Genomic DNA, 27,366 nt, shown 5'->3' on the forward strand with positions numbered 1-27,366 from the left:
GGAGGCGGCTCCGGCAGCGCGCGGCGGCGGCGGCGGCGGCGCGGAGGGCTTGGACTGGGAGCCCAGAGCTCGGCTGGACAGCGGGAGAGGAGGAGCCTCAGAAACTGCAGCTCTGCCAGCTTGGGCCGAGCCTAGAGACACCGGCCTGGCTGGTCTCCGCCAGCCGCAGGTGGGAAGGGGCTGGGATGGAGGGTGCGGGTCTCCCGGCTACCGGCTGAGGCTGAGCAGCGGGCCTGTCTCCTCCCTCTGTTCCGTAGACAGAGGCTGAGCATGGAGCTGTCCCCCGGCAGCCCTCCCGAGATGCTGCAGTCGGATTGCCCGTCAGCCCTGGAGGTGAAGTCAGCCCCCAGCAAGAAGATGTGGATTAAGCTTCGGTCTCTGTGAGTCCCCGCGCAGGGGAGTTGGGGGAAGGGATCTTAGGGAGCCTGGAAAGGCGGGGGATAGCCGGAGCCGGGCCGGTGGATTCTCTCGGGCACACATGTTGGCAGGTGAGAGGAAATAAGCTGCCCTGACACGCGTGGCCAGACCACGTGTGCAAGGCATGTGCGGAGCAAGCCGGCCGGTTGGAGCGGGTTTAGGAGTTGCAGAGCTAACGATGTGCCTGCGGACCCCCCGGAGGACACATGCAGCGCAGAGAGGCGGCACAATATTTGCGCTGTGGCAGGGCCGAGGACGGGCAGCATTCGGGAGGTGCCAGGCTGACTCACACGTATCCATGTGCAGGGGTGTGCAGATGTGAGACACATCACATGTGTGTGCGTGACTGTCCCAGGCTCACAGAGATGTGTGTAGAGTGCACACAGATGCAGATCTACTGCATGGGGATACTTGTGCTAACCTGTGGGTCATATGTATCTCGACTGGGATTGGTGGTTTCCGCCTCCTGCATCCAAGGTGGGGGGGAGGGGATGGGCGGGGGCGGGGCACCCCATACCTGAGCTGCTCACCTCTCTGCATATTAATAATGGGGGACCCATCTGGGATCTAGAGAAGGGGTGGAACCCCGACCTGGGATCTGGAGGAGGAGGGGTGGAGCCCCTACCTGGGAGCTGGGGTGGTGGTGAAGAGAGATTTGTTGACAGGGGCAAGGTAACTGTCAAAGCCTTTTTGTTGCTGTAGGGTCTCCCAAGGATCTGCAAGCACATTTAGGCATCTTTTCTTATTGTTGCAGGAAGAGGGCATGTGGGGAGGAATAAATGGGAAAGGGGAGGACTCCGGTGTCCCATACTCCAGTTCCAGGGAAGGAAAGGAACTTTTCTTCCTGCTCATCAGAGAAGGAGAGGATTGAGTCAAAGACAAGCCATGCATCATGTTTCTCTCCCTGTCAGCCGCCATGGGGTAATCTCCGCAGTCTGTTGATTCTTAACCAGAGCTAGGGGAGTGCTCCTCTCCCTGCTAAGACTTTCCATGGCCCTAGGAAAGAGGCTGCAGATGTTTGGTGAGGAAATACAGGAAACACAGCCTCCAAACCCAGTTCCTCCCCAGCATTCTCAATGGTGAGCACTGAAGCTTTTCATTTCTGGGCTCCGGCAGAGGGAGAGATGGGGGTGGAATATGGATAGATGTTTTTGATTGTGTTTTTTAAAAAGCCTTCACCTGTGGTGATAAGATGACGCCTTTATATTGGGCCCGTGGGTCTGATTTACACACTAGCTGCTTAGAGAGGCCTTACAGAGAATGGAGGTGTAGTGGGCAACAAATGTGCCATAGTGGCATCCAAATGTGCTTCTCGGTCCCCTCCTTTGCTGTCTCTGACCAATGCAATTTGCGGGCTCCATGAAGTGCAGCCTTGGAATGAGGTTCTGGGATGAAGAAATGGAAAACCGGATTGAACTGATTTTTGTTGGGAGGAGCACCGGGTGATTCTTGACAGAAAACACTGCTCTAAGCTGGGAAAAAGGGTAGGTAGGGAAGTGGTCAAAAGGCAAAGAAGGGCCCACAGGCTCTATAAGTGGCAGAATTCAAGGTGTCCCAGGATGCTTCTCCACGGCACTAGTGGCTCATCATGTACTTACCTTGCCTCCATTCCAGGTAAGGGACGCTGCAAATGAGCAGGTTCTACCATTTCACTCTCTCCCACACCTTTCTAACCACAGGTCTTTTCTGGAAGCAAATTGCTATTTCTTCCTTTAGTGTGAGAAGTGGTCAATGGCAAGAGAAGAGGACCCTCACAAGGAGGCACTGAAACCCAGGGAAAGAAGGGAGTGGAGGCAGCTGCCCCTACAGAGTGTGTTGGCTGAGATGTCCTTACAGTAGATCACTGTGGACAAGGATCACTAATCTTATTGATGAGACTGTTCTGGTTTTCACTCACTTCAGCAATCTGGTCCTTAAGAGTGCTAGCTACATGTCATAACTTACCCAGAAAATTACCATCTCCTCAATGTTAATTACCAGGAATAGATTCCCAGTCTCACTTTTTTAAAGCAGAGGCAGATCTTGATATCCAGTTAGATCCCAAGTTGATAGCTTACTAGATTTGGCCCTGTTTGAATATTGGAAGGGGTGTGTGTGTGCTTTGCCGATCAGATGAAGGGAAGTCAAAGGATTTAGGACTTTTGCTGGGTAGGAGAGGGAAACAACTCTCAGGGTCGAGTGGTTTCTGAAGAGGTGAGCAAAGGGGGCATTTCCTCCTTTAAATGGAAATAGAACCCTCACCCTCACCCCCAGTCACCAGTGTCCCCAAATAGGTCTGGGTGGGAAGGGGCTATTTAGTCTGGAAATAGGTAGATGGACGTGATTGTCTCAGGACTAGATACTGAACAGAAATGAAGACAGATGGAGTATACAGATTGCCATGCTCAACATATCCTATCTCCCCCACCCCTACGACCCTTTTAATTTCTAATCTGGGACATCAAGATTCTCTTTAGGGAACCTGGGCCTGGTGTTTTTTCCTCTGGTTAAAAAAGCCCAAAGGAATATAATTGTCCAGGGCAATTTCTTCTTGGGAAGGGCATCCAGGAATTCTTTTTCCCGTACTCGCACTCTGCCAAAGCTAAATTCAGAATCTGGAGCATATTAGCTGGAGAGTCTCTAAGTGTGGGATTTCACCTCTACCTAGCAGGAAGATTTTCCTACCAGCACACTAATAGGCTGAGGCATGAGAGAGGCTGAGACAGGCAGTTCAGGGATGATGGGTTGGTCAGATGCGTTTCAGCATCTCTAACCTTAAGATGGAGGGCGGGACTTACCTGCCCACCCTTCTCTGAGACCAGGGGGCCTTGAGGAATGTGGGGAAGGGCCAATAGAAGTTGAAAGCGTTTTCGGTGTCTTTTGTAAAACAAGGAAAGCTACGAGCAGAGATTGGTTTGCCATCCTTAGCTCATTCATTCATTTAACAACTATTTAACTGAGTGCCCCCTGTGGGGCAGGTGATGTGCTGGATGCTGTGGATATAGTGGTGGACAAAATGGACTCAGTCCCTGATTCTGTGGAGCTTGTAATGTGGATCAACTCCAACAGATGGAGTGGAGAGTAGAGAAGGCCTCCTGCTCCTCGTTTTGCCACACCCATCCAAGTGGTAAAATTCAACCATTCTGGTATCTGCTTCATATTTTCCTTTGCGGGGGGTTACCTACACAGGAAAAGCACATATATGATTTCTCTCTCTCTCTCTCCCAGGATAGTACAAGCATCACTCTCTTCTTTCTGCTCCAGTTCCTCCTGGAATTTTACAGACAGAACTTCTCTCTTCCTTGGGATAGTATAGGCACAGTCCCTTTCTCTTCTCCTTTCTCCGTATGGTGTACACTCAGGCTCCCATGGTCTAGACCCAATGTCCTAAGCTGTGGTTCAAGGTCATTTCAGGGGACCTGGAGCAAAGACCCAGTTGGGGATTATTTTTGCCTGTCTTTGTTTTATCAGAGGCTAGTGTGGGACCCAGAACATAATAGGCACTCAGAAATTGCTCTTAAATAAAGAAATGAACAAATGAATTAATGAATATACCTGTATATGTCACAGAGCCCAGTTCTGTCTCTGATTCTGTGCTGCGTGTGTTCCTGTGTGTAGGGGTTGAGGGGAGTAGGCATGGGGATGGAAGAAAGGGAGAGGTTGTTTTTGTTGTTGCTTTTAGAGAGTGATGTTCAAAAGGTGTGGTCCTCTCTTTTGAGGACCTCAGAACAGAGCCTGGAACTGAAGGAGTTACAGAGAGGATACAGAAACAATCTGGGTATATGAACGAGATGTATCAGGATGAAATTGTGAATGTCATATGAATCTGGGTAAAGGTTGATGTGAGTGACAAGGACATTTGGTGGAGTGTGAGCTCCATGACGATGTCTGTTTTTATGTTTATAAATGGCATGTGTGATAATAAATATGTTGGGATAATAAACACGCGCTTACCTGAATACCTGAAATTGTCCTATGTATGAATGAGATGATGTACATGTGTACGTGAGTGTGTGCATAGGTAATGGGAAAATACGTATGTGTGATCTGGTGTATGTGTTTGTGACACACCCAAATTTTGGACAATCCTGGGGAGATCAAATGCACAGGAGGAAGAAGCCCAGGGACTGGACTGGGTGCCTCACTGATTTATCCCACCTTTTGTCTTCATTTTGTATATGCCCCATGGACTGACCTTCTGTGGCTCTTACCAGTTTTGAAAACTGCTGCTGTCCTTTCTCTGCATATGGCTGTGGAGCTGCCATGAAGACTGCAGGATAAACTGGCTCCCTGGACCTCTGGAGAAAAAGGAGCATCATTTCTCCCAGGCCTTGGCGGGAATGATTTTTAGTGCCTTCCTCCCTGGATTGGCCCTTCTTCCTTTACATCCAACCATGGCAAAGGGAATCTCTCCTCCCTGGGTTTTACATCCCCCTCTATTGTCTTGAATGAGGCAGCTATTGCCCCCACCAGCTTTGTCTTGAATGAGGCATCTCTCGATGGTAGAGGGTGGAAAACAACTGCAGTAAGGTGAGGGGGAGGTGCAGAGAAAAGGAAACTCAAATTTAGACCAAGGGGACAACTTCACAAACCTCTGGTCAGAGCAGGTGGCTGGAGGGGACCGGGGACCAGAGTGCTGGTAGTGGAAAAGCAGAGGGAATGTTGGGAGACTTGAACTTGAGTTCTTGTTTCCACTGTTCCACTGCCAACTATTAGCTGCAAGATCTTGAAGTCACATAATCTCTGCGTCTCTGTTCTTTATTTGGTAGCGTCCATATGAAAGTGGCTGTTAAATGATAAAGGCTGAAGTTCTTTCAGCATGGGAGAGCTTGCTGTGTGAAGAGGCAGGGGAATGGGAATAAATGGGTGGCCATTGGCTTGGATGGGGAGAAAATAAAGACTCAAGAGGCAGGAATATGAATGACTTAATAGGTTCGAGTCCTGGTGTCTGGGACCTGATTTGGAAGAGTCTTGCTGATGAGTGGTTGTCTGGAGGGGGTGAGGCAGGTGACTGAGTTTAGAGAATAGAAGGCTGGGTGGGCTGGGAAGAGGGTTGTCCCACAAAGGGTGTGGGCCCCTGAGGTCAAAAGAAAAGAGAGAAACTTACTCCTTGTCATCTCTTTCCCACTGGTCAAACTAGAAGTGGATGGAGCAATTTTAAGTTTTGGTGGGTGTGCGCTGCCTAGGGACGGCTTCCGTAAGCATTGGAGGAATTCCCCTCTGGCATTCATCCTAAGTCTCTAGGCCTGGGGGTGATATGACCAGGTATGACACATCCTATTCTAGAGAATCTCTAAAGTCCCTTAGAACCCAAAAGCACTCTGCTTGCCTGGGAGCCCCAGGAGGCCGTTTAAAAAAAGACAGAGGAAGGAGATCCCATGTTTGAGGTTTTGCCACTTATCACTTTTGCCAGGAGGAGGGTGAAGTAGGTTGGGGATGATGCTATGGGACTGGAAGGCCAGGGGACAGACTCAGGAAGCTTGGATGTCTCTAGACCCTTTCCACCTGGCCCCAGTCCAGGGAGCTCCTGAAGTCAACGCAGTGAGGGGTTGTGTCTCATCTTCTCCTCTTTATTTTTTTGGCTGTTCCCATCAGACTGGGTTGGAGGAGCCGGGAACTTTGAAACAGACCTTTCCCTCTTTTTTGAGTCTTTAAGGGGATCATCAGGGATTTGTTTGCAGCTTCTCTGCTCCCTCCGCTTTCCTCTTCTTTGATTCTTCCTGCAGCCTTTCCTCTTCCCCTTCCCTCCTTTGTTCCCATCTCTTTCTGGTTTCTCTTTCTCTGCTGGGCTCTGTTTTGCTCTCCTCTCTTGTCCCTCTTCCTCTCTCTCTTGGTCAGGAGCCAGGACACCCCTCGCCCCCCGCCCCAGCTGGCTTCCCCAGGCTCAGGTGTTGTTTCGGTGATGGTCCAGGGCAAGTTTGCCGCAGGCACCCTTTGGGGCCGCCTGATGAGCCCAGCCTCAACTCCTGTATTCTGCAAGGCCTTTCTTTTGCCTTCTCAGTGACCTCATCCTCCCAGCTCCTCTGGGGCGGAAGCCAGGTAATTGCCTTTGGATCTCAGAGGGCTGATTTTTGCAGGTATGGAAGTTGAGTAGCTATTTTCCAACTCTCTTCAGGACAGCAGCAGAGAAAGGGGGACAGAACCAGGGCAGCAGGTGGGCTGCAGGTGAGACCACTGGGAGACTGGTCTCCCAGTTGTTATATAATGAGATTGTCCCCTAAGGGAGGAAGACTTAACGGTCTGCGAGAACTGGGGGAGAATCCTGGGAATAGTGAGTGGGGCAAAGATGGGACTTGAGGGGGAAGAAGCGCTACTGAGAAGGGAAAAGGAGAAAAGCGAGTTGTGATCCATTCACTGCACGAAGGTCCCTAGTACTCTTGCCCCTCTGTCTCCCATGTCCCCAGTCCTGCAGCTGTTCCTCTCCCCTCAGTTCCAGCGGCATCTTCTCCCTCTCTGGGAAGAAAACAGCAGGTTAGGATATGACTTCAGCATCCCAGACCTGGCAGACGTCCACTGAGGGAGCTGGGATGGGGTTTTGGTGGAGAAGCAGGCTTGGGGGAGAAAGGGCATATCCAGGGAGAGGCCTGGGGGCTCAGGGCTGGGAGAAAAGCTAGAAAGCGGGCACTCAGGTGGTACTGTTGGATCCAGCCAGGACCCCAGGTCGGTTGATTCCGCAGCTGCAATGACTTATTTGCAAAGTCAGACTTGCAAATAATTACAGTGGCTGCAGTGGGATTAGCCTGCCAGCTGGTGTTGGCACCATTTAGGTTGGGAAGGGAGCTTGGCTTCCAGGGGGCTTAATGATTCTCTGGCAGGCAGGACCTGGGGACTAGAGAAGCTTCTTTCCTTCCTATTCCTTGGCTTCTCTTCTCCCCTGTTTATCATCTCTTGATCATCTAACTTGGCACCATCCGCCTAGTTCTCTCCTCTGCGCCCACCTTGTTTGGAAACTTCTCAGGGCCTGGGTTGAGTGAGCACACATGCCAACAGTATTATCAGGCTCCCTAAACCCCCACCGTTTCTCTACAAGCAGTAGCTTTAGAAATTCCAATCTGGAAGAAATATAATAAATCAAATTGCACCAGACTCACCCAGAGTCTTCTTTATCCTGCCCATCCTCTTCCTTTCTGTTCTTTGAAATGCCAAGAAAATGCTGTTGTTTTCTTTGCAGCAAGATGGACTGAAGATAGATATGCAGGAGAACTTCCTGGAAAGTTCATGGAGGTTAGAAGGTAACCTTCCTATGGTAAAGATGCTTCCTTTAAAGCATCAGGTTAGGGCTAAGTTGGGGGAAGCAGTGAGCCAGTCAGAAAGATAAACTCCAACCAGGGACTCGAGACCCGGGCACCCTACTTCCCTAGTGCCTCCAACCCAGGCAGTGACTCTGAGAACCATAATGTGTTACAGAGGGGGAAACTGATGCCCAGAAACAGTTGGTGAGGTGGGGGGCAGGGCTGAGACCAGACTCAAATCCTGATTCACAGTCTAGAGCTGTTCCCACCACACTGGCAGTCAGTACCTTGCCAAGCTTCCAACTCACTCTCTCCACCCAGGCCCCCCTTCAACATCTGTCAGGTCCCCTGGAAGCAGGGCATCTGCTGGGAACATCTGTTGGGATGTGGTTTGGAGGGCCGGTGGGGTGGTCCGTGCGCAGGGGGTTAATGAGCAGAATTAAATAGTGCAGGGAGGGAGAAGGGGAGTGAACAAGTGAGCCAGAGATAGAGTTCTCCTGGGCTGGGTCCTGGGAGCCTCCTCTCTGGCTAGCCTTCCCCTGACCTTCTTGCCCACCCCTACTGTTTTCCTCCCTCTTTCAAGGGCTGAAGCTTGAGGGAGAGGTGAATCATTTGTGTGCTGGGCAGGCAGCTGGGGTATCTGGGTTCTTATTAGTCTGGCCTAAGGCTCCAGCTGCTTAGATCTGAGCTGTGCTGGGCTGTTGCTAGGAACACCTGTTAGAAAGGGCTTCTGGTCAGGAGGTGGAGTGGGGAGTTGCCTTCAGACACACGCGGGGTGTGAGCCGACGACTCCCCCTCTTCTTCAGTGTTTCCCAGACCTTCTTCAGCAGCGCTTTTCAAGTGTCCTTTCTTTCCTTCCCTGCCCCCTTAATACCTCCTGCCCCTCTCCCTCATCTCCCTCCACTGGCCTGGCTCCTGTCCTTCCCCCACTACCCACCAGCCTTCCCCAGGCCCTGCCCAATTCTCCCTCGACCCTCCCTCCATCCAGCTCCTCTGTCCAGTACCTGGAGATCTCTCACCACCGCTGCCATGTCAACCTGAGGCCTGCCGCCTCCCGGGATGGCACCCCAGCTCTGTCACCAGGGGGGCTATTTTTATCTCTGGAGCCACCCCCGCCACTGTGCCCAGCCAGCTGCCAGAACTGGGGCTGCCTGTACAGCAGTGGGAAGCCAGGGGAGCGGCAGTGCTTGGGTAATGTGAGGATCTGGTTGTTCCTGGTCTCCCCATGCTCTGCATGTCCCCAGCTTCTGCTTCCGCTGCTTCCCTAGTCCCTGGAATAAGGAGCCAGGGAGGAGACCCAGACATCTGGCATGGTGGTGGCGGGGAGACTGGGCTTTTCCGCATCAGGGGCCCTGGGTACAAGGGTGGGCACGGGGAACTTTGTTCATGGAGGAGTTGTAATGAACCTTGCTGAACTAACTAAAATAAAAACTAAATAGTAATCTTTTGCATTTGTGCATCACTTCATAGTCCCCAGGGTGATCTCATTTGATCCTTGTGAGAATTCTATGAAGCATGTATTTACCCATTTTACAGACAAGGAAACTGGAGCCCAGGGTGTCTGTCCAAAGTCACACATAGTGCTAAAGTCCAGGCAAAATCTCCTGATTTTAATTCATATCCTTTTTCTATTGGATTTAGATGATTTCCTTGATTTTTTTCAATTTCTGAGATTGTAGAGCCTTTAGATCAGCCAGGTAATCCCTTCCCCAACACCCCTCCACCCACTCCCCCTCACACCCCTCTTCTCTGACCACAGGCAGAGTCTCCTATGCTTTGCTCCTCCCCTATTCCAGCTCCTGTTCTTCAGTGCAGGTGGGGAATGATGGGGATGGACCAGGGAGGGAGGCATTATAGTTGCGCTCCTTGCTATTTTAAAACTACATTTAAGGGCTGAAGGAAAATTCATGCTGGGATCATCACATCTATGCCCTGCCTCCCATCCAGGGAACAGTCTCCTTAGCTCAGACAGAGGTAGAGTGTGGCATGTGTGTATATGGGTGGGTGAGTGGATATGTGTGAAAAAAATTTTTTCCCAGGAAGGGATGGTGGTTGATCAATATCCTTTCTAATTAGGAACAGTTGATAATAGGCTGGGATGAGCATGTACGGGGTGCACGCTGGGATGATGCAGCATGTATGCACGTGGGGTGATGTGGTAAGCCGTTATTTGTCCAACCATCTTTGGTTCTACTGGGCAAGAGAGCAGAGGGATGAACAAGACATCCTCTCTAGAGCTTTTCTAGTCTAAGAAATCTCTACCTTTCATTAGGATGGTTGAGATTAGTGCCTACTTGGCTCAGAGGGCTGGGCCTGGACTCAGATGAGGGAGGGGAGCTGGCCGGGGTTGGTGTTTGCTGGTGTACCACCTGCCCCCACTCCCACCCCATCTGTATCTCTCCAAGCGAGCTTGTCTGCAGAGCAGACTGAATAACTTGTCCCTCACCCTCTGGGTGGCAGTTCTAGGTCTCTGACTCTGGGTCTAGTCCTTTCTCTTTTCTAAAAACACTACCTAGGGCAGCGGCCGCGCTGCATGGCTACCAGTTCACAAGAACACAACTTTGTAGATATTTAACGTGCATTGCTGCTTCTTGCTGCTGCTGAAGCCCACTTCCGCTGGTCCCAGTAATTTCCCAAACTTCATTTGTTTATAAGCCTTCAAGGCTATGGCACAGTGACAAGGTATTTTAATTTCTCCCTGCTTTTGGTGGGGAGGAGTGCGAGAAGGGGTGTGTGCGGGGGGGGTGGGGGGTGGAGCAAGACTTCCCATCATAAAATCCTGGCTCTTGGCCCGTTTCCTTTCTTTTCTCTTTCTCCTGTCATACTCATCCCCTCTAGTCGCTTTTCCTCATCCCCACGTTACCCCCAGCCCTAGGCCATAGGTTAAGGAGACTGTAATCGAGCGGAACTCTCTTCACACGCTGCGTTTGGCTTCACTCCGGCTCTCCTCCTTGGCCCCGCCTCGCCCCTCCGCTGACCAATCGCGGCCCCAATGCACTTGGATTGGTGACGTTACCCCACAGCCAATCCGGAGGCGGGCTGGAGCTGTATACGCACATCCACTTCGAGCCGCAGAGGCCGGCTTCTTTTCTTCCTAACCTGAGCAAGAGCAAAGCCAGGAGGAGAAAGAGAGGTCTTGGTTCCCAGGCACTTTCTAGGCTATCCCATCACTTCTCTTCTCCCTATGGGCTCCCTATGGTCTGGATTGACCTCTCTCCAGTTAATTAACGGTTATTCCCCAGTCCCCGTTTTACAGATGAGGAAACTGGGGCTGGGAGTATTAAAGAAAATTGCCCAGCCTCTCGGTTTCGATGAGCAAGTCCTTCTGACTTTCAGTCACTACTTGGGCGGGGGCTTCCCTCCCTGTTGAGCGGATCTCTGGGTAAGGATCCCCAGATCCCTAGCTTTAGCGAGCCCCTCTCCTGCAGTTCCTAGTTCTCTTCCGGTCTTGCTTCCATCCTTTCAAGTGGGTTAAAGCTCATTTTGAAGAATGGCCCCGGAAAAAGACCCTGGGAGGGAGCCGAATCTGCCTTAGCCTCGCTGAGGGGCTCTTGTAGGGCCCTTTCCCTTCACTGCAGACTTCCTCTCATGGACAAATTCAGGATGGTTCCCTGCCCCTGCACCCTTAAGCCTCCTGCTAACCCTTTCCTTCTCCCCAAAGAGGAGCCCCACCTCTTCAGAGCAAGGGGCTGGCCTGTACTATTTTTGTCCTTTCTGGGATTCTTCTGAGAACAGATTCTTGTTTTCAGTCTGATTCAGATGTGAAACTTTTCCTGCAGCCTCTCACCCACTTGCTGTGGGCTGGGTCTCTGTCTCATCACTCCTTCCTCCAGCCAGGCTCCTCCTGTTCCCCTGCCCCAAATTCTTTCTGGTCAGTCACTTTTGCTGAGACCTGGAGGAGGAAGTCAGGGGCCCAAGAGGGAGCCATTCCCCTCAGGGGCTCAGGGGGCCCGAGGGCAGCATTTTGATACTCTGAAGTAGGAAAACTTTGATTCCCATGGCAAGCCCTGTTCCTGTGCTGAGGAGTCACCTCCAGGGCCCCATCCTCAGGTAGGCGCCAGGGATTTGGAAGGGAGAGGGGAGGAGGAGGAGAGGCTGCTGTGGGTCTACCAGTTGTAGTTTGGTGGAGGGGAGGGATCAAGACTTGACAGCCCCATATGCTCTGTGTGTGTGTGTGTGTGTGTGTGTGTGTGTGTGTGTTAGCAGTGACAGGTGACTTAGCAGTGTTTCCCCTCTTTCTCTCCTTCCTGACCCCCAGCATCATTTAGGACCTCATATTCCTTCAATATCTCCTCATCTGGTCTTAAAACCTCCAGAGGGAAATAGGATTCTTCTCTCAACTCCCAGCCTCTTAGCTTGAGGCTGCCCTGTCCTAAGCCCCCTACATACCGTGATCTTTCAGGGAGTGTGGGTGCTGGAAGTAGTGGCAGGGGACTTTGGAAATCGTCAGATCATCCGATGGGGGCTGGAGAAGCTGCACTCTTCTGAGGCGTTGGGGTTACTACTGCTCAGAGCCGCCTTTTTTAGCTGGCTGCCTAGAGCTGGGAGAGACTGGGGCCTCCAGCAGTCAGGACCTGAGGCTTTCCCGTCGTGGTAGCCTAAATAAAGGAGAAAGAAGTGGTGGTGGTGAACCACGGCTAGGAGTGGAGTGGAGGGACTGTTGGGAAACTTCCAGGTTTCCTTAGGTCTGGACGAGGACTGGACAGGGGTGAGCATCCTGCTCATCCAAGCAGATGAATGCCAAGGTGTGGACTTTGGGTGGGTCTGTGGAGATCCTAACCCTGAAGGGCTTTAGAATCAGAGAGGCCCCCTCCAGGCCAGGAAGTGTCGTGGGGAGACACGTGGGGAGAGTTATGTAACTTCAGGAGGGAGAAGTTCAGCACCTGGATCCTTCCAGCTGCCCAGAGACCAGGTCCCTTCCTTGGCCTCCCCATTTGTCAAATTTGTTCTTTAATCTTTCTTTTCCTCCCTCACCCCCCCCCTCCTTCTGGTATCTGGATCATGTTGGGTTCAGATTTCAACAGGAGCTATGAAAGAGCTCCCGGACAATGTACGAGAGTTGGAGATGGGAGGAACTTGGAGGGAGGGGTGTGTTGGAAGCCAGCCTACAACCGCACTCTGCTCCCCAAGACCTGAGGTCTCAATTGGGAGTGTTGGCAGATAGCTCCCGACCTGATTAATCTGCTCCCTTTCCCTTTTATTGTTTAATGAACATTTACCGAGCATGTACTGTGTGCTCTGGGTGCATCAGCCAGGATAGAAAAGTCACTGTCGGTGCCATCAAGACACCCCCAGTTTCCTGGCGGTCTGATGGTGTCTACAGACACCATCACCCCAGGAAGGCTGGACGACTGACCATGAATGAGCTGTGATGCACTGGGGTCCAGCCTCGCTTTTGGTGTTTGGGACACAGTTAGGCTCCAGTAGAGTGAGTTGTAGGCTTGCCGACCTGAGTGAGATTGACAAGTTGTGTGACCTCGGACGAGTCTTGTAACCTCCCCCATAAGGAGATTGTGAGGCTCAAGTCAGGTTTGTAATTATAAAGGAGAGATCATGGTCATTATCACCCTCTCATTTCCTCTGTTAGGGGGCTTCCTAATTACCAGCCTCCATCCAAACTAGGCTCACTCTTCTCCACCTGGACTTGGGATCAAGAAGGCAGGTGCTTGTTGGACTTGAAGGGAGTGAGGCGTGAGCTGGGCCAGCATGATGCTGGTCAGTTAATTCCAATTCAAATCATGTTTAAAGAGCCTCATTTTATATGCCAGGCCTTTCACATACATTCTTTCATTTAATCCTCTTATTAACAGGTGGTTTACTATTATCCTCACTATTTAACAGATGAAGGAATTGAAGCTTGAAAATAAAGGTTCTCAAACTTTAGTGTGAATGAGAATTATCTGGAATGTTTGTTAAAAATGCAGATCCCTGGATCCAACCTTCAGAAATTCTGGTTCAGTAGGTGTGCAATGAGGCCCAGAATCTAAAATTTTCACAAGTATCCCAGGTGATTCAGATGCAGTGGTCTACAGGCCACACTTTGATAGACACTGATGAAGAATTAGTGACTTGCCCAGGACTCAGAGCCAGGAAGTGAAAGGTCTGCATCTAGGAGTCCTGCCTGCCAGAGTTGTGCTGGGAGCCTGGGTTTCTGCATTGGAAATAGGGTCAGCACTGCCTTCCCGCCTCCCTCACTCCCTCCCTCTAGGCCCATTGTGAAGACAAAAGGAGATAATGTAGGAGAAATCCCTTTTTAAAATGTAGAGCTGGCAGCATTGTCAGAGATTATGCAAATACATGCAAATGAGCACCCATGGGCTTGGCTGTTCACTTGGGAGCTTGTGCTGGGATGTGTGTTTCCCTAGGTGGCTCAAGAAGGAAGAACTTTGGTGCTGGGCATTGACCCCTAGCGGGCAGAGTTTTCCGCTGTAAGAGGGGCTGATCGAAATGGAAGACGGGCTGGGATTGGGAAGAGATGGGACCAGAGGCCTTTTTTTCATCCTGGGTTGTGTGTCCCCAGAGTTGAGGGTCCCTGGCCATGGGGACTGACCAGGAGAGGGAAGCCGTGTGCCCCAATGGCAGAGTGTATCTCTTTCCTCTGTGATCTCTGGTCAGCTCTCAGTTGCTCCTTTCGAGCCCATTGGCTAGAAAGCCCTTTTTAAAAATTAATTAATTAATTAATTAATTAATTTATGGCTGCGTTGGGTCTTCAGTGCTGCGCGCGGGCTTTCTCTAGTTGCGGTGAGCGGGGGGGCGGGGCGCTACTCTTCGCTGTGGTGCGTGGGCTTCTCATTGCCGTGGCTTCTCTTGTTGCAGAGCACGGGTCCTAGGTGTGTAGGCTTCAGTAGTTGTGGCTCGTGGGCTCTAGAGCTCAGGCTCAGTAGTTGTGGTGCACGGGCTTAGTTGCTCAGCGGCATGTGGGATCTTCCCGGACCAGGGCTCGAACCCGTGTCCCCTGCATTGGCAGGCAGATTCTTAACCACTGCACCACCAGGGCAGGGAAGCCCCCAGCCCCCTCGAAAGCCTTTTATGTTGTCAGCCTCTATTTCTCCTCCCTAATGAAGCCTGAGCTGAGGCTGAGCTTTACTGAACCCGGACTCTTCCTTGTTGAAACATCTGCTCTTTCCACATGGAGATGGTGCAGCAGGAAGGCTGGAAGTGATATTTGAAGATAGCCCACCGAGGAGGCTGCAGCGTCACCCTCCAACTTCTTTCCCCACCCATTTTTCCCCTTTCTCTTCTGCCCCATTTGCATTCAGACCTGTCTTTGGCCAGGACTGCTGGATGCCCCTATTCCAAAGCTGCTGAGACCCCGGGATTCTTTTTTTTGTTTTTTGTTTGGTTTTTTTTTGTGTGTGTGTGTGGTATGCGGGCCTCTCACTGCCGCGGCCTCTCCCGTTGCAGAGCACAGCCTCGGGACGCGCAGGCTCAGCCGCCATGGCTCACGGGCCCAGCCGCTCCGTGGCACGTGGGATCCTCCCGGACCGGGGCACGAACCCGCGTCCCCTGCATCGGCAGGCGGACTCCCAACCACTGCACCACCTGGGAAGCCCAACCCCGGGATTCTAGAGCTGCTTCTGTTCAGGAATGTCATTGTTCCCCCCCACCCCCAACCCCAGCATCCCTGGGAATCGATACTAATTTCAGCCTCCGCTCCCTGACTCATTCTCTTCTCCTCCCTGACTCATAGGGTGACCTTGGGTTTCTGAAGCCCCTCTCAGTGGGGAACTGTGCTGGCCACCATTTCACTCCATCTTGGTTTTAGGTGGGATGGGGTGGCGCAGGGCTTGGGGAAGGAGCCAGAGGGGAATGTTTCATCGCTTTCTTTAAAATCACCATCTAAAGTCAGAGAGCTCTGTTTGCTTTGTAACTGCCTGGGCTGGACTCAGGCAGTCACAAACCAGACTTTTAAGAAGGCTCCCTGTTAATCCCCCGGAATTCATGAGTGCAAAATATGAGGGATTGTTCCTTCAGGCAAAGCATCCAGTAAGTGAGCCTCCAACCTCACCCTCCCCACTTTGGCTCTGTGGGAAGCTGCCACGGGGCAGAGGTAGGGGATGGGTACAGTCACCCTTGGCCAGAGGTTCTCTCTGGAGTGGCACTGGGGAGGCAGGGGTTAACCCTGCTTTGTCCTGGTTGATGGATTCTGGAATCATAATCGATTAGCTCTGCTGGGATGGAGTGAGGCCAGGCGAAAGCATTCAGATTGGTCTTTGTTCTGTGTCTTTGCCATCCCTGCCAGGGACAGCAGGGCTGTGGACATGTACCTCCTCCCCGCCAAGACCAAAAGACATAATGAAAGAATGCTGGGGGCTCTTTTGATGGCTGTTGATCCCAAAGCCCTCTCTTAGGGGGAAATAAGCAGTTTCAGCTCTTGGTTATTCACACTATGAAACAGCTCCTCCCCAAAACATCACCCCGGGAGCTTGTACCTGCCTAATTCTGCTGGGCCCTGGGCAATGTAAACAAGAGTTTTCAGGAAACACTGACTAAAAGGGGGGCGTTGAGAGGTCAGAGGGGGGTGGGGACCATGGAAGAGCCCGAGATTTAACGTTGGGGGCTAGGTAAATTTAGTACAGGCAGTGGCAATGGCCTGTGATGAAAAACATTAGCTGCTGTTATTTTTTAAATTCTTTTTAAAAAATTAATTAGGGCTTCCCTGGTGGCGCAGTGGTTGGGAGTCCGCCTGCCGATGCAGGGGACACGGGTTCGTGCCCCGGTCTGGGAAGATCCCACATGCCTCGGAGCGGCTGGGCCCGTGAGCCATGGCCGCTGAGCCTGCGCGTCCGGAGCCTGTGCTCCGCAATGGGAGAGGCCACAACAGTGAGAGGCCCGTGTACCACAAAAAAAAAAAAAAAAAAAAAAAAAAAAAAAAAAAAAATTAATTAATTTGTTCATTTATTTTGGGCTGCGTTGGGTCTTTGTTGCTGCACGTGGGCTTTCTCTAGTTGCGGCAAGCGAGGGCTACTCTTCGTTGTGGTGCATGGGCTTCTCAGTGTGGTGGCTTCTCGTTGTGGAGCACGGGCTCTAGGTGCACAGGCTTCAGTAGTTGTGGCACGTGGGCTCAGTAGTTGTGGCTTGCAGGCTCTAGAGCACAGGCTCAGTAGTTGTGCTGCACGGGCTTGCTACTCCGTGGCATGTGGGATCTTCCCAGACCAGGGATCGAACCTGTGTCCCCTGCATTGGCAGACAGATTCTTAACCACTGTGCCACCAGGGAAGCCCAGCTGCTGTTATTCTATTAGAAAGATTAATGGGTTATGGAAGACTGAAGCTGTTTCTGTAAAATGCATCCTATTAGAGGTATCCTGTTCTCTTGACAAGGTGGCAGCGCCTAAGCAGGTTATCTGTACCCGGTCCCCTACAGGCTGCGCTACATGGTGAAGCAGTTGGAGAATGGGGAGGTAAACATTGAGGAGCTGAAGAAAAACCTGGAGTACACAGCTTCCCTGCTGGAGGCCGTCTACATAAATGAGACACGGTGAGTGGTGACATGGGGCTGTGGGGAGAAACCCACACACAGAGGTGAAAGATACCAGACAGACACAGTGATTCAGGGAGGGCTGGGGAGTCACAGAAACCTGACCCGGCCAGAGCAGGGAGGAGGGGCGGGAAGGCAGATAGATGTATAGGTAGAAATATCGGCAGAGGTACAGGCATAGAGTTGCAGAGACAGAGACAAACACAGACATCAAGAAGAGAACACTGTTCCAGAGCTGGAAAGGACCTTAAAGCTCATCTAGTCCTAACCTTCTTCCCAGTGCGGAGGCCTTCCAGACCTGTGTGCCCAGGATGGGAGCCACTGGTCACACATGGCTGTGGGGCTTGAAACGTGGCAAGTGTGAAATGAGATGTGTGTGTATGTAAAATACATGTTGGATTTCAAAAGATTTTGAAAAGAGAATGTCAACTATCTCATTAATATTTTTATATTGATTCCACATTGGAATGATAGTACTTTGTGTGTATTAGGTTAAAGAAACATTATCATTAAAATGGATTTCACCTTTTTTTTTAACCTTTGAATGTGGCTACTAGACAATTTAAAGTAACTTATACGTGGCTTGCATTTTATTTCTGGAGGACAGTGCTGCTGGTCTGTAGCATCCTCGAAGGGTGGTATCCATTCCACTGTCTGCTTGAATACTTCCAGAATTGGGGTGCTCACTACCTCGCATAGTGACCTGTTTCATTATTGGAGACATCAGATAGAGAAACAGAAGTAAAAAGACTTAGCAAAAGAAAGGAAAGGGAGGGTCAGAGAAGGGAGAGAGCTGGTGTGAGAGTTTCCAAGGTGTGGCTGGGCCCGGGCCTCTAGGCTGTGGAAGCACCTGCCGTCTTTCCTCTGTGACTCCCCTTCTGGGGCCTCAGGCAAATCTTGGACACGGAGGATGAGCTGCAGGAGCTGCGGTCTGATGCAGTGCCTTCGGAGGTGCGGGACTGGCTGGCCTCCACCTTCACCCAGCAGGCCCGGGCCAAAGGCCGCCGAGCAGAGGAGAAGCCCAAGTTCCGGAGCATCGTGCACGCGGTGCAGGCTGGGATCTTCGTGGAACGGTGAGGCTCACCCATGCCCTGCCCGCTTCTACCCCTAGCTGTGTCCCTCTTTCCCAGCCACCTCGTCTTCCAGGACCCCATTGTACCACCAGCCCCACATGCCCACGGCCTATCCGCACAGCCCCTCCTGATCCGACCCCATTCCCAGACCTCACACCTGGGCTCCTTTTCATTCTTCTCCCTCAGGATGTTCCGGAGAACGTACACCTCTGTGGGCCCCACCTATTCCACTGCGGTCCTCAACTGTCTCAAGGTGATCCTGGGGGTTTCAGGCAAGAGGAGAAGCTTGGGGGGGTGTGGAACAGTCCTTGGGACTTTCAGACTCTTTACAGGATGATTTTTGCCTTCCCTTTTAACTGTTGTTTCCATATTCCTCAAAACAACGTTTCCCCACTCAAGAGGCACACTCCTGACTTCTTGTCACTCCCATACTGAATGATATCTGGGAAGAAAGAGGCCTATTTACCACTTCTTTGTTTTCCTGCTTTCCAAGCCTCTGTAATCATTGGGAAGTCCTCCTTGAAGTCTACCTGCAGCCCTTGCTGCTGCAGGGGATGTCCCCCTTGGGAGTCTCCCTGCCTAGTTCCTTGTCTCTCCACAGAACCTGGATCTCTGGTGCTTTGATGTCTTTTCCTTGAACCGGGCAGCTGATGACCACGCCCTGAGGACCATTGTTTTTGAGCTGCTGACTCGGCACAGCCTCATCAGCCGCTTTAAGGTTGGGCAGCATCCTATCCCTGCCTCTGGGTAGGATTCTCTACTCCCACCACCCTGTTCTCAAAGAGTCCCAACAAGCAGCAGATTCTGTAGGCTCCCTGGCTCAGTCTCACTGTCAGGGAAGTCGCCCCGTGCACACCCCAGACTAGCCTTTCCTTCACTTGCTGCAGTCCCAGCCTCTGGCTTCATGTATTGCTTTCTAGGGGAAGATTCTAGCCCTGCAACTGTCCAGCCTAGGATTCTGCACTCTCGCCCTTTGCTTTGTCCCCTAACTTGTCCTCTCCAGGCTGGCTGCAAGTTCAGCTCCCTCTTTCAGCCCTCCTGCCCCTGCCCGTGGACGCTGGAGGCTTAGAGGCCAGATGCTCTCAGCTGGTGCCCTGCAGGACTAGCATCTCTCCATTTGTTTCGGGGTGAGGGGGGGGGTCTCCCTCCCCTCCCCCTCCAGCTCTAGTCTCTGTCCAAAGAATTTTAGGGAGAGGGTCAGCTCTTGGTGAGGCTAGGTAGGAGGGGAGGGAGGGCGTGAACTCGATTTGCTCTTCAGCTTGGCTGGCCAGGAAGTGTACAGGATTAACGTCCTCTTCAGATCCTGTGCCAGGAGGGAGCGTCTTTTAAGAACAGGGGCTGGAAAAAGATCACTTGCACGTGGAAAAACCACACTTGGAAGTGGAGGGTGAGGGGGGCTGAGGAGTCGCCATGGGGATATTTGGTGAGCACTTGGGTGAGGGTGACAATAGGCGTTAGGGTGGAGGAGAACATGTGTGTTCTGAGGGGTTTGCGGGGGGGGGGGGTCAAAGGAGTCCAGCTGGAGGGCCCCTCCCAGAGGGCTCTGGAAGGTCACCCGGCCACCTGTGCCTCCACTTCACTATATAACAGACTATTGGTGTGTGAGAGCCTTTCCTTGACCCTTGACTCCTCCCTTTACAACTCCCAAGAGGTTTCCAGAACTTCCCTGAAATGCTCAGCTGAGATTTTCTTCAGTGCCTCCCTGAGCCCTGTTCTTTTGCAGTTACGTTTTCTTCTTCTTTCCAATCCTGCCCTCTCCAGGATGGAGAACAGCAGGCTCTTATTTTTCCTAAGACTTTTCCCAGCTCATGTTTCTCCAGACTGGTTCTCAGGCTTACTCCAGACACCAAGTTCTCCTACAGGTGCTTCCTCACCCTGAAGGACTGGTTCCAGGGAACTCCGAGAATAACTGCATCACGTTGGGTTTGGCCTAGCCCCAGCCCACCTTGCTCCAAGGCAGTTAGAGAGAGAGGAGCCTTCTTGCTCTAGTAGTAGAGACCCCCTTGGAGCCGCCCTTTTCGAGCTCCAATTCCCTTCCTGGGCACCCAGCCCCTCCCATGCTCCTCCCCTTCCCTTCCCTTCCTCCAGGGACACCATGGCAACAAAAAAGCAAGGGCGGTTGTCATGGAAACAGTCCTTTAAAATTCCCTGAATTTGGGGCACAGCCCTCCAGGGGTTGGGGCCGGGGGATGTTAGGGTCTGACTAGTGGCACATCCTCTGTTGTCTCATCACTACTACGCATCTCTACAGAAGATTCCTCAAGTCCTGAACCCTTCTCTCCTTGCAGCCTCAGAGATCTAGGGACAGGTACAGACACCAGCCCGGCCCTCTGGGAACCTTGGGCCTTTGAAGGAAGCAACATACCCCAGGGCATATGCAGAGACCGAGACAGGATTGAGACAGGATTGAGTAGCCCGCAGCCTGACAGAGCTCTGGCTCCTGGTGCTTGGGTGTGTGTGTGTGGTGGTCGAAGGGTGGGGAAAGGCTTCTCAGAGAAGGGGGTGATCCACATCTGGCTAGAGGGGCCTCTCTGGGTCATCTTATTCTTTCGTTTGCTTCTGAGCCCCTCTCCATGGTATTGTCTTGGGGATGGGGTGAAGTGGTTGGAAGGTAGGAGGGAAACTTTCTTTCCTTTTCTTAAAAATCTCCAGGGAAGTAATTATAGCTACTCTCTAGAGAATACTTACTAAGTGCCTTGTGCTTATCTTGTTAAATTCAAGCTAGGTGGTATTATCTTCATTCTGCAGTTAAGCATCTGAGGCACAGGAAGTCACGTGACTTGCGCAAGGTCACACAGCCAGCAGGTGGTAGAGCCAGGATGTGAACCCAGGTTCACCTGACTGCAGAGCCTGCGCAATCCTATGCCCTGTTGCCTTCCAAAGAAAGGGCCTTGCTGACCTCCGTCTTCGGCCGCCTGCCATTCCCGCACATCCTCCACAAATCTCGATTTCCTCCGTCCTACTGCAGATTCCCACTGTGTTTTTGATGACTTTCCTGGATGCCTTGGAGACAGGCTATGGGAAGTACAAGAACCCTTACCATAACCAGATCCATGCAGCTGACGTTACCCAGACGGTCCATTGCTTCTTGCTCCGCACAGGGATGGTGGTAGGTGCCCTGGAAATCACTCTTCTGTGACTCAGGGTCTTACGGCTGCAGAACCAGGAAGTCTAGCCTTTACTCCCATTTCCTTTTTTCTGTCTTTGGTTCCTCTCCTTTGGCATCCCAAAGTCTTTACAGACTCAGATTGGGCTTACTCACTCTAGAGTATTCCTGGGTGGACCATAACTTCATGGGCGGCGCTGGGGATGTGTGCCGGGATGTGATGGGAATGTTGCTGGTTGGGATGGAGGAAGGTCTTTGGCCATTCCGGGAGCTGAGAAACGTGGCTGCGTTAGCCCAAGAGCTGGCCTCGAAGAATGGAAGGGCTGAGCTGAGCAGTCCTGCCTGTGTGTGGAGGTCTTTGGGCAGCGGCCGGCAGGGGGTCCGCCCCCTCTCATCATCTTTCTCTTTCTCCCAGCACTTCCTGTCGGAGATCGAGGTCCTGGCCATCATCTTTGCTGCAGCCATCCACGACTATGAGCACACCGGCACTACCAACAGCTTCCACATCCAGACCAAGTGAGGGGTGGGGACGTGGCAGGGGCAGGAGGGGCCAAGTGGAGGTGCAGAGGGCCGGACACGGCGACTTGGGCTTTGCAGGTCAGAATGCGCCATCCTGTACAATGATCGTTCAGTTCTGGAGAATCACCACATCAGCTCTGTTTTCCGGATGATGCAGGACGACGAGATGAACATTTTCATCAACCTCACCAAGGATGAGTTTGTGTGAGCAGAAGCCAGGAGTGGGCATCCCTAGGGACCCCCTCACCCCAACCCTCTTTTCCCACCTCCCGGAACCCCTGCCTAGCAGTGCTGATCAATACTTGGGTTCTGTCCTTTCAGAGAGCTGCGGGCCCTGGTCATCGAGATGGTGTTGGCCACAGACATGTCCTGCCATTTCCAGCAATTGAAGTCCATGAAGACGGCCTTGCAGCAGCTGGAAAGGTGAGATATGGTGGGGTGTGGCTGGGCATAGGCCAGAGTGAGGGGTGTGTGAACTGGGGGGGGGGCATCCTCATGGGTAAAGGGTGTGACAAGTCTTTACCTGGATATAGAAACTCTCCTGGCTCCAGGTATCTGAGTGTATCTTGTGTATGTGATGTGTACAGCCCAGGCAGCCGGTCTACTGGAGAACGCTTGGGCTGGGGCTCTGAGATGGGCGTTCTCAGGGCAGCTTCAGGTCAGGCTTACTCTGGAATGTAATGGAAAAGCATTCAACTCTTTGGACTCATTTCTGTATCTGTGAAATGTGAAAATGTAATGCTTCCCTCCACAATAGCTTGCCACCAGTTCCTACTCTAATAGGGCTATTGGGAGAGTCATGTGAGGTTAAAAAAAAAAAAAAAAGGCACAGAAGAAATGCCATAATTACATCTAATGTTTCTTAAAAGTGGGTGGGAGTATATAAATGTAAGGGAGAACAGACTGTGTTTGTGTGTCCTGAAGGTGTGTGTTAAAAATTATATGGTGTCTGTGTGGGAGAGCGTGCAGTGTCAGAGCGTGCCATTGTTGGGAAATAATAATAATAATTATTATAGATTACATCTACCGAGCAGTTATTAGGTGCCAGATACTCTTCTAAATAATTATATGCTGTATGTCATTTAATTCTCAGAACAACTGTATGTGGCAGATTCTCTTATTATTTCCACTTAGGATTGAGGAGAAGGAAATATGTAAATTATAAGTAACTTGCTCTCCATCACGCAGCTGGTGTGTGATAGTATAGTGGGGATTCGAACCCAGGCCCGATGATTCTGAGAGCCTGGGCTGCTTCCTATACATATGTAAATGTGTGTGTGTGTGTGTGTGTGTGTGTGTGTGTGTGTGTGTGTGTGTGTCTAGCCTCACATGGTCCAGACTTCCTTCTCCTAAAATATCAGTCTCCCTCCCCTTGCTATCTGCCGGCAACAGGATTGATAAGCCCAAGGCCCTGTCTCTACTGCTCCATGCTGCTGACATCAGCCACCCAACCAAGCAGTGGTCGGTTCACAGCCGCTGGACCAAGGCCCTCATGGAGGAATTCTTCCGCCAGGTACGAGGCCTCCTTGCCTGGCCCCGCCCCCGCCCACGGGGCCTTCTCTCCCCTTTGTTCTCCAAGTTCCCTGTTCCTACTCCAGCTCCTCATTCAGTGGCCTGCAGCTGCCGACCTGATCCCAAACCCATGGGATATAATGTCATCTCTGAAGAGCTTAACAGTAATTGCTGGCAGTGGCATTTGCATGCCACTCATTTCCAGGTCAAAGGCACAGAGTTCCCTCTTCTCCCCTGCCAGCCCCTTCTACCCCCAGCTGCACCTCGATCTGGTAGACTGAGGTGCTTCCCCGCCCTGTCTGCTCCCCCAGGGTGACAAAGAGGCAGAGCTGGGCCTGCCCTTCTCTCCGCTCTGTGACCGCACTTCCACTCTCGTGGCACAGTCCCAGATTGGTGAGTGTCCCTTCCCGCAGGGAGGAGAGAGTTGCAAAGGCTAAAGGATGCTGGCTGGGCCCGGTCAGGACCTCTCCAAGTCCACATCCTGCAAAGCCATTCTTCCCGTAGCGGCAAGCCCGCTGTGCTAGAGCATGGGGTCCTGGGGTGGAGTTCTCTGGGGTGGGAAAGACATCATCACAAAGGCTGCCCCCACCGGGACCCTTTCAGCCCCAGGTGACCCTGTTTTACGTGCAGCCGGGGGCACAGCTGTGCCGGTCATATCCTCTGCCCAGGCCCCCAGGTCAGATGGCTCCATTGTGTTACCCCTGCACTGCAGGTTTCATTGACTTCATCGTGGAACCCACGTTCTCTGTGCTGACTGATGTGGCCGAGAAGAGTGTCCAGCCCATGGGGGAGGAAGACTCCAAGTCTAAAACCCAGCCCAGGTGAGGGTGGCCGCAGCAGCGGGGGGCCCACAGAGAGCACTGACTCCCAGGGAGGAGGTACAGGTATGGCGGGCGTGGAGAAGCAGGCGACTCCAAAAGGGCGAGCCCCTCTACTGCGAGTCACACACAGGGGCAGAAGGATGGGAGGCAGGGAGTGTGGTCTGCACCTCTGTTCCCTCCACCGTATTTATATCTCTCCCATGAGCTCTGTCTTTATTGCCTTTCTGCTAATCTGCTTTTATTTTCCTTCTAGTAGGAGGGAAGGTGTGGAGAGGGATGGGGACTGCAGGTACCTAGCAGAGGGAAAAGAGGAGAAGGCTGAGGCTTCCTGAGCCTACTGGTCTTCTACCCCCTCTACTCCGAGGGCTGTGAAGATGGCCCTGGGGTGGGCAGGGCCTGACCTCTGCAATGTTGGGGGGGTCTGGCTTTTAGCTTCCAGTGGCGCCAGACTTCTCTGGATGTGGAAGTGGGAGACCCCAACCCCGACGTGGTCAGCTTCCGCTCTACCTGGATCAAATACATTCAGGAGAACAAGCAGAAATGGAAGGGACGGGCGGCAAGTGGTGGGTCCATTGGGAGGGTGAGGCTTTGCGGGGAGGGTGGCTTATGCAGCAATAGCGGGTCCCTTTTCCTTAAGCCCGTCAAGCAACCCTTTGTCTGACTCCTTCCCTGAGTTGGGAAGGGAACTGACTAGGCTGCAGTAAGATCGCAGGAATGACTGACTGGCTGACTGGCCTGGACTGTTCTAGAATGCGGACTTGAGAGAGGATAGGGACAGCCACATGCCACGACCCGAGGGACCCCATGCACACTGCGGTCTGTCAGTGGTGCCCTGTGGATGTGCTAACCTGGTGGCCCTGGCTGGGACATCTCTTCCTTAACGTGCGAGTTGAGGGCTATGCATTTTAGCAAGGTTGGAGAGGCTCTCCCCAGGTGGGCATGGGTTGAACGTAGCTCAGCTCGAAGGAAGGGGGATGTGTGAGAATCCCTTGCTTATCTCCACATATTCCTTGGGTTTGGGGGAAACATACTGCTTGGTCTGGTCCCAGCTTCCTTCACGCCCCTTTGCAGGCATCACCAACCAGATGTCCATTGACGAGCTGTCCCCCTGTGAGGAAGAGGCCCCAGCCTCCCCTGCTGAAGATGATCGCAACCAGAACGGGAATCTGGACTAGCCTGGGGCCGGCCCAGGTGAGCCTGTCGCGGTGGGCGGGGAGGGGCTTAAGGCTCTGCAGGGAGTTGGGCCAGCAGGGTGTCCCACAGGCCTCTTTGAAGGGTCATCTCTGGGGTTCAGTGGATGCAAGGTGGTCCTTCCCTCTTTCCCAGCAGGGATATGGAGGAAGTGAACACACAGACCCGAGCCGGGATCTGAGTGGAGAGCAGAGTCCTCCCACCTGCAGGAAGAGAGGAGTGGGGCTGAGCAGCTCCTTTGTGAGGGCTTGGGGAGAGGCAGCAGCCAGGGCCCAAGGCTCCGGGAGGTCAGCTGGGCGTGACTTTCGATCCAGCCCCGCTCGTGCCCTGGCTGAGCTCCTTCTGCAGGGCGTTTTTTGCTCAACTGTAAGCGGGACTGAGTGGGGATCCAGTGGGACCCGAGGAAGGTAAGTCAGGCTGGAGATGAAGGAGGAGATCAGAGCACCAAGGTGTCTCCTCTTGCCCCAGGTCCTCACCGAGTCCAAAGTGATTGATGTCATCAGCACCATCCATCGGGACTGGCTCCCCCATCTGCTCCAAGGGAGCATGGACGTTGAGGAACAGACAACCCACCCGAAGGACAAATGCCAGAGATTGCGGGATTGGGGAAAGGGCCTGTCCCCACCCGACACCCACTGGGGCGCACTTTAATCTCCCGGCGGCAAGACTGGGGAACTTCAGGCTCCCAGTGGTCACTGTGTCCACCCCCTCTGCCTCTGGACTCTCCCTATGGCCAGATGATCGGCTGGAGGGAGCTTCCTGGAGGCTTCCCAGGGACTGGCGGGGAGGGTTGGAGATGCCAGCCCCCTGGGTCCTCCCCCATCCTTTTTGCCTCCAAGTTTCTAAGCAATACATTTTGGGGGTTTCCTCAGCCCCCACCCCAGATCTTAGCTGGCAGGTCTGGGTCCCCCTTTTCCTCCCCTGGGAAGGGCTGGAATAGGATAGGAAGCTGGGGGTTTTCAGAGCCCTATGTGAGGGTAGGGGATTGGGCTCCTTCAGGGCATGGTACCTTTCTAGGGCCTGGGAATGGGGGGCATCCTCTTTACCCCAGACCTGCACTGCTTCAGTCACATCCTCAGCCCAGACCCTGCAATCTTCCCTCTCTTCCATTCTGAAATGGTGACTGGGGGAAGAGGAGCCATTGCCACCAGGGGGCTGAGAGGAGGCCTTTCCTGGGGATTCCCAAGGATTCGGACCGGTCTAGGCCCCTGGGGCTTGTCACCTGCCCTGGCTGAGTCCTGAACCCTTTGCCTCCTTCCTCTCCCCTGGGGCTGGGAGGCTCCCATCCGACCAATGTCTGTAAAGTGCTTTGACGTCTCCCCAGCAAAGCACCTTCAGGATACATCCTACGATCACAGGCGGGGAGAGCTGGGTTGGGGTCAAGGGCGCATGAGGAGGGTGAGGTGTAATCCAGTAATCCTGTCTTGCTGACAGAGAGGGTCCCTCCCCCTCCTAGCCCCGGCCCCAGAGGCCCCTCTCCAGGACAAGTGGGGAGTGGCGGGTGGAAGGCAGATGGGCAGGGGCTCAGGGCTGCTGCTCTCGTGTCCTCTGGAGAGAGCCCAGCCAGGCCCCTGCCCCTTCCTCTCCTCAGGCTCCTCTCACCCCGCTTTGTCCCAGGAAGGGCCCAAGTCCAGGTGACTGCCCTCCTCCTTTCTTGTACCAACCATGCATTTGTACAGTGGGCCCTGTTCCTGTGAAGTCATATCCATGGTCTCTTAGACCTGCCACCTGCCACTTGTCCCTCCTACCCCACTCTGAGTGGGGCAGAGACGCATGAGACTCACCCCCGCCCTTGGTCTCCCGGAATCCTGCTATAGCCAGAGATCAATAAAGAAGGGAGACCTGGCCTGGCTGTGTGTGTTGTTTGCCGGGTGAAAGTGCACGGGGCATCTTCACGTGCACTGTCTCTTCAAGCTGATGAAACCCTGGTGCGGTGTTCATCCTGTTATATATGGAGGCCCAGAGAGGTGAGGTCTCGCCTGAGGTGCACAGCAAGGGTGGCAGAAGGGAACCTTACACTTCTGAAGTTCTTTTTT

The 27,366-nt window shown here is 52.8% G+C and overlaps 1 protein-coding gene and 1 long non-coding RNA gene across 3 annotated transcripts; one reads left to right on the forward strand and one right to left on the reverse strand.

Annotated features, from left to right (window-relative positions):
• On the forward strand, positions 1-27,176 carry PDE1B (phosphodiesterase 1B). Of its 2 annotated transcripts, XM_059081485.2 has the most exons (16): positions 1-169; positions 258-380; positions 16,995-17,108; positions 17,999-18,181; positions 18,368-18,434; positions 18,783-18,899; positions 21,150-21,290; positions 21,703-21,803; positions 21,885-22,010; positions 22,128-22,229; positions 23,199-23,319; positions 23,630-23,711; positions 24,031-24,139; positions 24,572-24,702; positions 25,211-25,330; positions 25,799-27,176. In XM_059081485.2, exons 2-15 carry the CDS (start codon positions 271-273, stop codon positions 25,312-25,314), a joined length of 1,608 nt encoding a protein of 535 aa, XP_058937468.1. In that variant the 5' UTR covers positions 1-169; positions 258-270; the 3' UTR covers positions 25,315-25,330; positions 25,799-27,176. The 2 variants fall into 2 exon arrangements, with proteins under 2 accessions (XP_058937468.1, XP_058937465.1); XM_059081482.2 differs by lacking the exons at positions 1-169; positions 258-380 and adding an exon at positions 10,678-11,678.
• On the reverse strand, positions 5,138-8,730 carry LOC136792269 (uncharacterized). Its single transcript, XR_010835822.1, has 3 exons — positions 8,633-8,730; positions 7,488-7,603; positions 5,138-6,849 (listed from the first exon to the last, which is right to left on the reverse strand). It is a non-coding gene; the product is annotated as an uncharacterized lncRNA (long non-coding RNA).
• Positions 27,177-27,366: the final 190 nt, after the last annotated feature.

Source organism: Kogia breviceps, chromosome 12, assembly GCF_026419965.1.
Source record: "Kogia breviceps isolate mKogBre1 chromosome 12, mKogBre1 haplotype 1, whole genome shotgun sequence".
NCBI lineage: Eukaryota > Metazoa > Chordata > Mammalia > Artiodactyla > Physeteridae > Kogia > Kogia breviceps.

What these genes read in the sequence shown, in the direction of transcription:
- PDE1B (XM_059081485.2), top strand. Translation starts at nt 271, where the DNA reads ATGGAGCTGTCCCCCGGCAGCCCTCCCGAGATGCTGCAGTCGGATTGC. An exon ending in AGCTTCCACATCCAGACCAA is followed by an intron (nt 21,804 to 21,884) that starts GTGAGGGGTGGG and finishes TGGGCTTTGCAG; the next exon opens with GTCAGAATGCGCCATCCTGT. An exon ending in CGTGGCACAGTCCCAGATTG is followed by an intron (nt 23,712 to 24,030) that starts GTGAGTGTCCCT and finishes CCTGCACTGCAG; the next exon opens with GTTTCATTGACTTCATCGTG.